Genomic DNA, 11,830 nt, shown 5'->3' on the forward strand with positions numbered 1-11,830 from the left:
CACCCCTGGCTTGGCCCCTCAGTTCTTTGGTCAGAGTCAAAGGGTTTGTCTCCACTGGACATCACCCCTTCCCTCGCGGTATCCCTTTCTGCACACCACAAATGAGTGTGGTCCCCCGACCCGCAACTTCCTCCTTCTGAATCCTTTCGCTGAGCTTGAACCCCTCCTGGTAATGTATTATGGCAGAAAGCCAGGTTCTGGCGTGCTTTTTTGAAAGCCAAGTGAATGATTGCTGTTTGTAGAGCAAATTCTTTGCGTTGTGGAGTGTTTCAAGCGTCTGTGAAGCGTGCCTGCAGTCGGCTCTGGCCAGACGGAAGCCGGCCAGGGGCGGCTGCAGCAGCCGCCTTCCCCACTGGGCTTGGCTTGCTGCTTGGAGCTGGCAGTGAAAAGCAGGAAGGGTAGGAGCAGAGGCAGGAGTGGGCGAAGGGGCCTTTGCCACACGCCGGGGCTTTGTAGCCGCTGTACTGGCATCTGGTCCAGAGCCGCACTTGATTGTTTAGATGCCCTGCAAGGAGCGGCAGATCGTGCCTTGGTTCTGTTTCTGAACTGTCATTAGCATTATTAGCAAAATCCTCAGGATGGACAAAAGGAACAGCCTCACATACGTGAGTGCCAGGGTCTGGTTGGTCTCGTTTCCCTTAAAGCGTCAACTCTCCAGGGTTCACATCAGTTACCTGAGACCTGGACGGTGTCTGGCAGGTTGTTTTGGGGGGTAGCGGTTTTGTTCATTTTGGGGTTTGGGGCCCCAAGCAAACAAAAGATCAAGTTTTCTGCTTTCTGGGTAGAGGTAGGCAGAGCAGGTGAGAGAAAATACGTAGTGACTGTTAAAAGCAGCTCTGCTTTTATTCTTGTGCTGTAGAAATGAGTTAATTAAATTTTGTCATTGACCTTTACTTCACTTTTTCTTTTTTTCTTTTTTTTTCAAGGTTCTCCACTGCTAGAAAATTGTTTTTCAGGAGTGTTATGATTTCTTGCTCTGATGTGCAGGATGGCTCAGAATCTATCAAAAATGAAGACAGAAATAGGGAGTGAAGGGTTAGAGTAATAGTACAGCAGGCAGGGCAGTTGTTTGGCATGCAGCTGACCTTAGTTCGATCCCCAGCACCCCATATGGTCCCCTGAGCCCTGCCAGGTGTGCCCCCCCCAAAAAAAAACCCCAAAAAAGTAATAGAGATAAAATGCAGATAGAGTGTTGGTAGGAAGTGCCTTGTGTTGGTGCTGAAAACATTACTGAGTTGCTGTCTCTTACAGTGGAAGAAGTCGTCCCAAATGTCATCGAGCCCTCCTTCGGCCTGGGCAGGATCATGTACACGGTGTTTGAGCACACTTTCCACGTCCGAGAGGGGGATGAGCAGAGAACGGTGAGTAGCCCGTCCCCTGCCAGAGAAGAACGTCTCAGTCTCTGCTGACAGGCAGTAGTCAGACCCCAGAGTGACCGGGGTCAGTGTTGCCATGTGCCGGCAGGGTCAGCACTCACTTCTGCTGGCCTGCGGATGAGGAAAAGCACTGTTGAGGATCCTGCTTCAGCGCAAGGGCGTGCTGTTCATCTTGGTGCCTTTGTCCTCCTTGCCGCCTGTGCAGGCACTGTCTGTGGAACATCACTAGGAAGAGAGAAAGGTGCTCTCAGGTTTGCAGAAAGTTGGGAGTGAAGAGATGGCTTCTAGAATGTGGCCAGACCAGAAAATTGTGTCTGTGCACCAGTAAAGCAGTAGAGAGGACCATGTCAGATTGCGTAAAATGGTTGAGACGGTTCTAAAGTAAAGACAGAGACTCCTAGGCCTGTCCTCAGAGATACACTGATGGATTCGTTAGGTTTGAGACCCACTGTCTGTATTCTCTCCACGATCCTCTTGGGGAGGTCAACATTAACATATTTGGGATACAGCCTTTCCTAGACTCGTGTATTGCTGAAAACAGACACCTGATTAAAAAAAAATAGTGTTCAGCTCCTCCGAACTTTTCTTTTCCTGCCTTTCTGATGTCTCATCATCTCTGTCCTTTGACTTCTGCTTCATCTCCTCACTCTTTATTACTTCGTCTTGCTTATTCATAAGCCTCTGCCCACAGAAATAGTTTCAGGCTGGATTTCTAGGAAAAGCAAACAGAAGAAAGGCCGGAAAGGAAAGGTCACGGCAAACAGATTAAAAGTTTGAGTTCGTGGCTGTTCCAAAGCAGAGTGTGATGGGCCCGTCATTGCACGTCGCACTGCAATTTTTTGTTTTTAATTTTGGTTTGGGGTCCACACCTAGGGTTGCCCAAGGGCTACACCTGGCTCTGTACCCCAGAATTCCTTCTGGCAGTGTCTGCGGGACCGTATGGGATTCCGGGTCACCTCACTTGCATGGCAGGTGCCCTGCCTACTGTACTATCTCACCGGCCCCACTCTGCAGTTCTTTCTTGGCGTTTAACCTCACAGAATGAGCAGGCTGCTTGGTGCTACTGCTTTTAAAAGTCTGACATGATTTGGTAACATGTAGTATAAGACTATTATTTTCATCCCTGCCCTAAAGTTGCACCATTATTTCTTGAAATTTAAGGATTAGCTGTGCCTTCTGCAGACAGTAAGGACCTGGACCAGACATCAGGCCTTCTGCGGAGTCCGGGTACTTCTCGAGCAGCACAGCACGTAGAACTGTGCAGTCTGCACATGTCAGCAGCACGTGTAACCCAGGACTGTTTATAGTTGTCAAGTTGGTTTTAAGCTTTTCCTTGTTTTTTTTGTTTTTAGGATTTGTTTTGTTTTGGGGTCATACCCGGCAGTGCTCAGGGCTGACTCCTGGCACTGCACTCAGGAATTACTCCTACCAGGGCTCAGGGTACTACCTACTGTATTATCTCTCTAGACCCTGTTTATTATAAAAATTGTTTTGTGCTGTTGGGTTTTTTTTTTTACTATTTTTTCCACTTTATTTAAACACCATGGTTTACAAAGTTGTTCGTGGTAATTTGTGACAGGCATTCAATATTCCATCCCCAATCCTACCACCACTGTCACCTTCCCTCCCCCATTGTCCTCATTTTCCCAACCACCCCTCAAGTCTGCCCCTGTAGCAGGCCCAGAATAATTTATATTGCTTGCAGGTAGGGTGTTTGCCTTGCACACCGCCAACCTGGGTGACCCGGGTTCGATTCTTCCGCCCCTCTGAGAGAGCCCGGCAAGCTACTGAGAGTATCTCACCCGCACGGCAAAGCCTGGCAAGCTACCCGTGACATATTCGATATGCCAAACACAGTAACAACAAGTCTCACAATGAAGACGTTACTGGACCCGCTCAAGCAAATCAGTGAACAACGGGACAACAGTTACAGTGACTAAATGGCTAATGGAATGCTTAAAAAAAAAAAAAAACTTCAGTAAAAGAAAATTTGTGAAAATTGTTTTATCTTACCATGGGGTCATTAGGTCTTTATGTAAGGGTTGACTAGGCTGTGCTGCTAGTGAGCCTTCTGCATTGTTTCTGTTAGTCGAGCTTGGCTGGCTTCTTCGTTACAGCGCGTTAATCTGGTGTGCTCCTGCTGGGATGTTGGTATTACAGAGTTTGAAGATGCCTCTCCAGAAAAATCCAGATTATGTAACTGGGCATTGAGCTTACGGGTGGCGGTGGTGGAACATGGGTGTGGCTGCTGAGCCTTCCAGAAGTACAGGGGCAGGGTCTGTGGGGAGTCACCCACCCCCACTCTGAGAAGCCTGGGGTTTTCAGACAAAAAACTGCAGTGTACCTGAAGTGTTTGGCAATTTGGCGTTTCTGTGGATCTCAGTCGTGAAGCAGTGGATCTTAGCCATTGGTGTAGCCTGGTAAAATTTTCAATAGAATTTTTGTAGGGTTGCATAGAGATTCCCATCAGGAGGAGAGATTTGATTTGGGGAGACCAGAAGTTGTCTCTGTATCATCAGCACGTTGCTCCTTAATTTGTTTTCATGCAACTTTGGTATTAAAACATTGCCGGCGAGATGATGAATGTTGTTTTCCTGTAAAGGCAGGTCTCGAGTCTTGTGCTCAATAGAACAAGCTGGAAGAGAAGGTGCGGATTGTTCCCTTCAGGCAGCCCTCTGGGCTGGGCCTCGGGTTTACTCGTACCTGATGTTTAAACTCAGTTTGGCTTTTGAGGGGTTAATTTGGAATCTGTAGCAAAAAAAAAAAAAAAAAAAAAGAAATTCTGTCTTTTGGGGGTGCCACACCTAGCATGGCTCAGAGCAGGGGACCGTGCGGTATTGGAAATCGAACCTGGGCTTCCTGCGTACGAAGAAGATGCTCAGATGTGCAGTTGTCTCTCCACCCAGGCAGACTGGCTTTGCTTTCCACAGCATATCTGTTTTATTTCTGAATAATTCTGCGCCTCATTTCAGGAGCAGTTTCAGAGGGCTGTAATTTTCCATATAAAAATACAGAACATCTGAGCCAGAGAATTAGGACAGTGGGTAGGGTGCTTGCCTTGCACATGGCCGAAGCAGGTTCAGTCTCCGACTTCCCGTATGGTCCCCACAAGTACCTCCAGAAGAAGAGTGCAGAGCCAGGAGTAAGCCCAGAGCATCACCAGGAGTGACCCCCAAAATAAATAAAAACAACCCCAGAACAGTTTTGCTTTGAAGTCTGTGGTCTGTAGACATGCGATCATCAGACTTCTCTCTCACTTGGTCACCTCAGAGATCCTTCTGCTATGCTGAGGGGCCCAGAGGCATCGGAATTCTTTGCTTGGTACTGACACGTTATTCGACGAATTTGGGAGAGGTGCTTTAAAGGGTCTTCAGAAAGAAGGGAGGCTTTTATGTAATGCTAAAATAATTTTTGTTCTCTGTGTAGCTTTCAGAATGCTTCTGTGCCATTTCATTGATCGTCACATACCTCTGAAGTAAGCAGTGCAGATGGTTTCAGTTGAGAAGCTGAGAGGGAGGGAGGGAGGGAGGGAGAGAGAGAGAGATTTCTGTGTTGATCTGTAGTCAGAGCTGAAATCAGAGCTGAAATACAGCGTTCTCATTCTGCTCTGGTTATCCTGTCTTTTCTCTTTTGACATACATACTGCTTTCCAAATCATGTTTTCTGGTATTTTGATAGCGAAGACCTAACGTTTAGATCTTCATAAGCTGACGTGCTAGTCTCGCTCTCTCCTTTAAACCATTTAGTTCTTCAGTTTCCCGGCCGTCGTAGCTCCATTCAAATGCTCTGTCCTTCCACTGAGTCAGAACCAGGAGTTCATGCCCTTCGTCCGGGAACTGTGTAAGTAAATCCGATTGGGGGCATCTCCATGGGAACGCTGGCGAGCAGCTGGGTCGTAGGAAATGGGCCATTATTTTCCCCTGGTAAATATTCCTAGAGCAAGAAGGAGTGGCCGAGATGTTCGCTTCTGCCTTTCTGGGGTGCAGTTGCTTGCTCGGGCCGTTTCCCTCCCTGACTGACCTCAGTGCTTTCCTCTCCTGGGACCAACCCAGTGAACTTGAAGCCACTTAATGGGCCCAGGGCCCAGGAAGGTCCCTTGGGGCACCCTCAAGTTTGGGAAGAGGGACAGGTCCTTGAGTGGCTTGAGGCATTGTTGGCGGGGGACGGGACGAAGCCAGGAAGGGCTCTGGGCCTGCGGGGAACTTTCTCCCCCCACCTGCAGTGGGGTCAGTTGTGGGGGCTCTAGCCAGGGCCTTGTGAAACGGGGGCGATTTTCTGTTTCTTGCCACCGTAGTTTACCACCCTTTGTCCCTCAAGTTTCCTAAGCAGGTGAGACCACCTCGAGGTGCCCTGAGCACCCTGTGTGTCTGCGGGGTCTGGTTCCTCACTCCCTCCCTCTGCCTCCCCAGCCGACGCCCTCACCAGGAACGGCGTCTCCCACAAAGTCGACGACTCCTCGGGGTCCATCGGGAGACGCTACGCCAGGACGGATGAGATCGGGGTGGCCTTCGGCATCACCATCGACTTTGACACCGTGAACAAGACCCCTCACACCGCCACCCTGCGCGACCGGGACTCCATGCGGCAGATCAGAGCCGAGGTACGGCCCCTCTTGGCGTCTTGATCCTATACCCTGAGTGCTGGGGTTTGGATGGATTTAGGCTTCCCTTCCTTCCTTGGTTTTTTCACACTCTCTCTTCCTTTCTTTTTTCTTTTTTTTTTTTTCAAATTTTAATCCAGCTTGTATCACACAGAGCATCGATTCCCAAATCCCTGTGGTTTAATTTTGAAAATATCTATGAATGCAGCTCTAATATGTGGTAGCCCGGGCTGACTCCTTCTCCAGCAGTTTGCTTTTGTAGTTGTTTGTTTATTTGGGCAGGAACGCTCTGATCCCAGGTGGTAGTTGCCATAGTTTTTATTGGCAGGATTCAAAGGCTTCTGACATTTTCATGTTTGTGTTTCTGCGTGAAGTCAAAGCTCCTCTGCATTAGTTCAGAGCAGTGGGTAATGTGCCAGCAGCCTTACTTCACAGGGAAGGAATCATGGAGATGGGGGAGTAGTGAAGGTGAGGGGGCAGAGAGGGCTCGTGGGGCCAGAGAGGCAGGAGCCTTCGGTCACCTTGCACACGCCACCCCCAGTGAGATCCCCAGTACCACATATGGTCTCCTGAGCACTGCTGCGGTGTCCCCAGAATAAGAAGCGAAGTCTCTTGAGTTGACAGGTGGCGCCTGACTTGTTTATGAATTTTGGCCAGTTTTATGCTGTTTGCTTTCTTTGTTTTGGGGCCACACCCAGTGGTGCTCAGGGCTTACCCCCGCTCTGCGCCCAGGAATCACTCCCGGCAGACTTGGGGGACCATCTGGGATGCCCTGCCCACTATACTCGCTGTACTGTTACACCAGTGCCGTCTTTTATTCAACATGTCTGCTGTGTGCTCAGTTTACTGCAGAGTAATGGAGGAAGCAGAGTAAATGGTTGCTTTTCCCCAAGCAGTTTCTATCCTGATGTATACGTCCGTTTCTGCTCTGATTCGGAAGTCACAGGCTTTGGCTTCTCTTTCTACACTGCTGGTGGGAGCTGACCCGGACTCCAGTGTCCTGGGCCCCTCAGTAGTGCCAGCTGGTTGCTTGTCAGCTCAGTGCTTTCTGCTCTGGACCCCCTCAGACACAGTGGACCCCCTCAGACACAATGGACCCCTCAAACACAGTGGACGCCCTCAGACACAATGGCCCCCCTCATGCACAGTGGACCTGCTCAGACACAGTGGACCCCCCTCAGACACAGTGAGCCCCCTCAGACACAGCGGACCCCCTCAGGCACAATGGACCCCTCAGACAAAGTGAATGCCCTCAGACTCAGTAGACTCCCTCACACACAGTGGACCTGCTCAGACACAGTGGACCCCCTCAGACACAGTGGACCCCCCCTCAGACATAGTATCACAAAGTTCCTGTTGAGGTGGGGAGGGAGTTTAGGGGGGGGCAACAGTTCGCATAGAACCTCTGGACAATTCTGGGGCACACCGCAGCCTAAGGACAATTTTCACGTGGCAGCCAACATTGAGTCATCAATGTCTGGGGTCTCCACAGTCGGCCATGTTCCTTTCAGTGCTGAGGCCTGGCCGCTCCTGTGGTGATAAGAAACCTGGGTGTGACTGGGAGAGCTTGGTGGGCGAATCACATTCTCCAGGGCTGCTTTCCGACGGGGAGCAGAGCATGGGCCGGGCTGTGAGGGAGGCATGGGCAGTTCTCTCAGGACCTTCACTGGGGTGGGCGTGAGTGGGAGGATGCAGCTTCTCCGCCCGTTGCCTCCAGTTGGTTGATCAGGGTCTTGTTTCCCCCCTCAGGTCTCGGAGCTGCCGGGCATGGTCCGAGACCTGGCCAACGGCACCCTCACGTGGGCTGACGTGGAGGCCAGGTACCCGCTCTTCGAAGGGCAGGAGACTGGGAAGAAGGAAACCCTGGAAGAGTGAAGACAGCGTCGTGCCCACCTGCGGCCAAGGAGACACGTCCCTCGCCACGTCCACCTCACGCCAGACGCACGGTGGGCGCTCCCAGGCGCTGCCTCCCCTCAGTGGCCGCCCGCTCGCACCCCACAATTAAAGCTGAAGGAATTCGAAACAGCCTTGTGACGCGTGTGCTTGTCTCCCTCCCCTCTAAGCAGACACATTCCTGGCCCGAATGCTACACGTGCATGATTCGTTATAATTAGCAGCTTTATTGGGGCGCCCTTGCAGATTGCAGATTGTCCCCTTTGGGGCATACCACTCATTTCAACGACGCTCTGTGTTTTTTCAGAGTATTTCCAACCACCACCGAGGTCCAGCCCCCAGCAGCCTCTTATTTTCTGTCTGTGGTCTTGTTTATCCTATTTCCCTCTTGCTCTGTGCAGACGCTGAAGAGATCACGTTCTCTAAGCGGAGTGAAGCAGGCTTCTGGGGGGTGGGGACTGGCCTGACTGGAGTGAGGAGCAGGAGGAGGCACAGTTGAACCTTTTGCTGGCTCTCACCTCCAGAGTCGCCTCCTCTAGCACCACACAGACAAGGTGTTAATACGTGTTGGATGGATCTTGAATTTTTAAATAAAACCTCTTGGGAAGAAAATCTTTTCCTAAAGCTGTTTCTCTTCTGCCTGGTGCCGTCAAAGCATGTCTTGTTAAATTACAAGGAACTGGGGGGTGGGGAGATTGTATAGCAGGTTTGCCTTGCGCATGGCTGATCCCAGCACCCTATAGGGTCCCCTGAACCCCAGCAGGGGTGAATCTGAGCACAAACCAGGGAGTAGACCCTGAGCACCACTGGACGGACCCCTCCCCAATCCCAAATTCCAAAGGAGTTGGATTGGCAATAAGCAGTTATTATTTTCTAGGAATTTCTTTTTTTTCCATTTCCAAATTCTAATCCAGCTTTATTTTTGTGCACCCTAGAGTCCTCACCTGGTGAGGGGAGAGTGTTGTCTTGACTTCTAGGCTTATTTCCTAAAAGTTACTTCCATTCTGCAAGTATAACTCCACAGTCCGGCAGCTCCACCCTTTACACAGGACGGGGCCTGAGCTGGCATGGGCTTTGCCTGCTCTCAGGTCATCAAGAGCTGCTGTCTCACTCGTCACTGGAGAACGCATTTCTCATGACTTAGGTACTCAATATTCATTCTGCAAACCCGGCCCCGCCGTGCTCAGCTCTCCCACTCTGCCATTTCTGACTCCTTCGAGACGATTCCCTGGCTCTGAAGTGGAGAGATGGGCCGGTGGCACAGCTCTCATGTTTGCTCGACTCTGAGCACAAGCAGTGAAGAGCTGCTAAAACAGCCTCTTCGCATCGGAGTATTGTATGTGCACTGCCAGGCGTGCGTGCACCTGCATGCACTTGCCTGCACACAAACATGCACGCACCTCTGTACACACACGAACCCACGTGCACAGATTCACATGCCACAGGCACATGTGCCCACCTGTGTGCCCACACGCATACATGCATGTGAATACCCCCACGCGTGCTTGCAACCATGTGCATGCATTCATATGCCCACACACAAGTATGCATGTGCACACACATGCACGCACCCCATACACGTGCATGAATCTACATGCACACATCCACATGCTCACACATGCACATGCCTGCACACACATGCATGCACCCACAGGCACACATTCACATGCCCACACAGATGCACCCAGACATGTATGCATGTACCCGCACACACATGCACGCCAGCTAGAAGGCACTGAATGTGTAGTGCTGTGCCTCAGGTTCTCTTCTTCAGCCTCCACAAGCATGTCAATGAGGTCCGCTGTGAGGGAAAGCCCCTGCCTGCCAGTAGCTGGGCCCTGGGCTGACCCGTGTGCTCACTGGAACCCAGGGGATACTGCCCTTGGGGAAACTGGTGCCACAACAAAGAAGTGGGATCCCTGGCACCCCACAAGCAGATGTGAGCAAGCCCTGCACTCCGGAATGCCTCTCCTGGCACCACAGCACCAAAAGGGGTTACAAAGATGGTGGGGAAGGGCCCGGGTCTCACTGGGTTCCACGGGATGTCTGAGATGACACCGCAGTCGAGATTCTTGGAAGCAGAGACCAGGGGCAGGGCACTGCCTTCTATGTTGCTGACCTGGACTCAACCCCCAGCACTTCGGTGGATCCTTGAGTATCACCAGGAGTGACCCCTGAGTACAGAGCCAGAAATAAACCCTGAACACAGCGGGGGTTGGCCCAAAACACCAACAACCAGAACAGCAAAGAGATTCTTTGAAGCGTCTTTTTGGAATTCAGATATTCTATCACTTGATCACTTGACATCCCATTACTCATATATTTGCTCGAGCAGGCACCAGTAACGTCTCCATTTGTCCCTGTCGCATGCTAGTGTAGCCCAATGGCGTCTGCTCGCTCCAGGAACATGAAGAGCCTCAAACTGATTGTTCAGGGTCTTGGCGAAGAAGTCTGACCATCTCGTAGATGGGTGGCCACGTGATCTTTTGACATCCCGTGGAATCCAGTCAGTAACGGCTCTAGTCCAGCAGTCATCTCAGATATTCTATCAAAGAGAGCAAATCGTGCTGAGAGAGATGGTCAGGGTCTGACTGCAGCTGGAGTCTGGAACTTCCCTGTGTCTCAGACGCCCACACACTCCACCCCAGCTCTCCCACTGCACAGCTTGGGGTGCATCATTCACCTCTTTGAAGGGGTTCCCTCTCCTCTCCTCTGTCATGCTTCCTCAATAAAACTATTTTACTCGACAAAAGAAAATCCCACGGCTTGGTAGTTTATAACAGTAAAATGCTGAGTGTGCAAGAATTTTTCCAGGGGGGAAAAATTCACTATCAAACGCCTATAAACACAGAAGTGAGCTGACAAGATGGTACTAGAAATGTCAGGTTCCAAGTTTCTTGTGACAACATAAAAGTATTTGACAAATAACTTGAAATACATTCACTCTGTTCTTGATTCGCTGTTCTCTCTGTCTCTTTCTCTTCTCTCTCTCTCTCTCTCTCTCTCTCTCTCTCTCTCTCTCTCTCTCTCTCTCTCTCTCTTTCTGTGTGTGTGTGTGTGTGTATGTTGAGAATGACCATCTTAGCCTGTGGAATCTATTCATGAGAGAACGGAATGCCACGAAAGTGTGCACACTCTCAATATACCTGTAGTGAAATTCGCCTCCTGAAAGCAGGGAAGACATTCATCTCTGGATGGGGCAGACAGGGACGGCTTTACCAGCAGTTGTCATACTAGAGACACTTGCTCCTGCATCTTTGCTTTTGTTTGAGGCAGGTCTTTGGCCCTTGGTCAACAGCAAAATGAAATTTACTTGATTCGGTAAGTGAATAGCTGAGTAATGTTGCTCTTCCTCAAAGTTCACCTCTTATTGCCTCTCCGATGATTCTTGGTTAGGGGGCAATTGTATTAAAACATTAGGGATGGAATCAATGTCTCCTCAGGAAATTAGGGTGTAGTTTGGGTGCTTTGCCAGGAGGAGTCTGAGAGAAGCAGCCCATGACCAGAGCTCCTGCTTGGGGACATCACATCTCTCAGCTCAGTGGCTGGAAGTCTCTTCTGTATATTTTTAAAAGAATTTGGTTTTTTTTTTTTTTATAATTTATTTATTTATTGAATCACTGTGGGAAAAGTTACAGAGCTTTCGGGTTTAGGTCTCAGTCATGTAGATACCAAACACATTTCCCTTTACCAATACTCATTTTTAACCCCAAACCCCAATAGACCCCCACCTCCCACCCCTCCCAGTTCTTGTGAGGCAGATAAGTTCTAGTTAATAATCTATCTAATTTGACTAGATAGATTATTTCGATAGAAGATGCACAATTATTGTTTAGAGTTTACGACCCACCCCCCACAATCAGACATGCTGAAACAGCGTTGTGAAATGATTTGCTTTCTACAACTTGGTTTAAGAATAAAATGATGTCGCGCGGCCGCAATAGCGGCCGCGCGGATTTGA

At 50.0% G+C, this 11,830-nt stretch overlaps 1 protein-coding gene across 1 annotated transcript in view; it reads left to right on the forward strand.

Annotated features, from left to right (window-relative positions):
* GARS1 (glycyl-tRNA synthetase 1) overlaps positions 1 to 8,389 on the forward strand; it is a 48,806-nt gene extending 40,417 nt beyond the window's left edge. The window contains exons 14-17 of the mRNA XM_056118108.1: positions 1,252 to 1,361; positions 5,123 to 5,216; positions 5,786 to 5,976; positions 7,726 to 8,389. Of these exons, the coding sequence (XP_055974083.1) occupies positions 1,252 to 1,361; positions 5,123 to 5,216; positions 5,786 to 5,976; positions 7,726 to 7,851 (521 nt within the window). The 3' untranslated portion in view covers positions 7,852 to 8,389. The remainder of the gene's footprint in view (positions 1 to 1,251; positions 1,362 to 5,122; positions 5,217 to 5,785; positions 5,977 to 7,725) is intronic.
* The last annotated feature ends 3,441 nt before the right edge of the window (positions 8,390 to 11,830 follow it).

Source organism: Sorex fumeus, unplaced genomic scaffold, assembly GCF_029834395.1.
Source record: "Sorex fumeus unplaced genomic scaffold, SorFum_2.1 ptg000037l, whole genome shotgun sequence".
In the NCBI taxonomy this organism is placed as follows: domain Eukaryota; kingdom Metazoa; phylum Chordata; class Mammalia; order Eulipotyphla; family Soricidae; genus Sorex; species Sorex fumeus.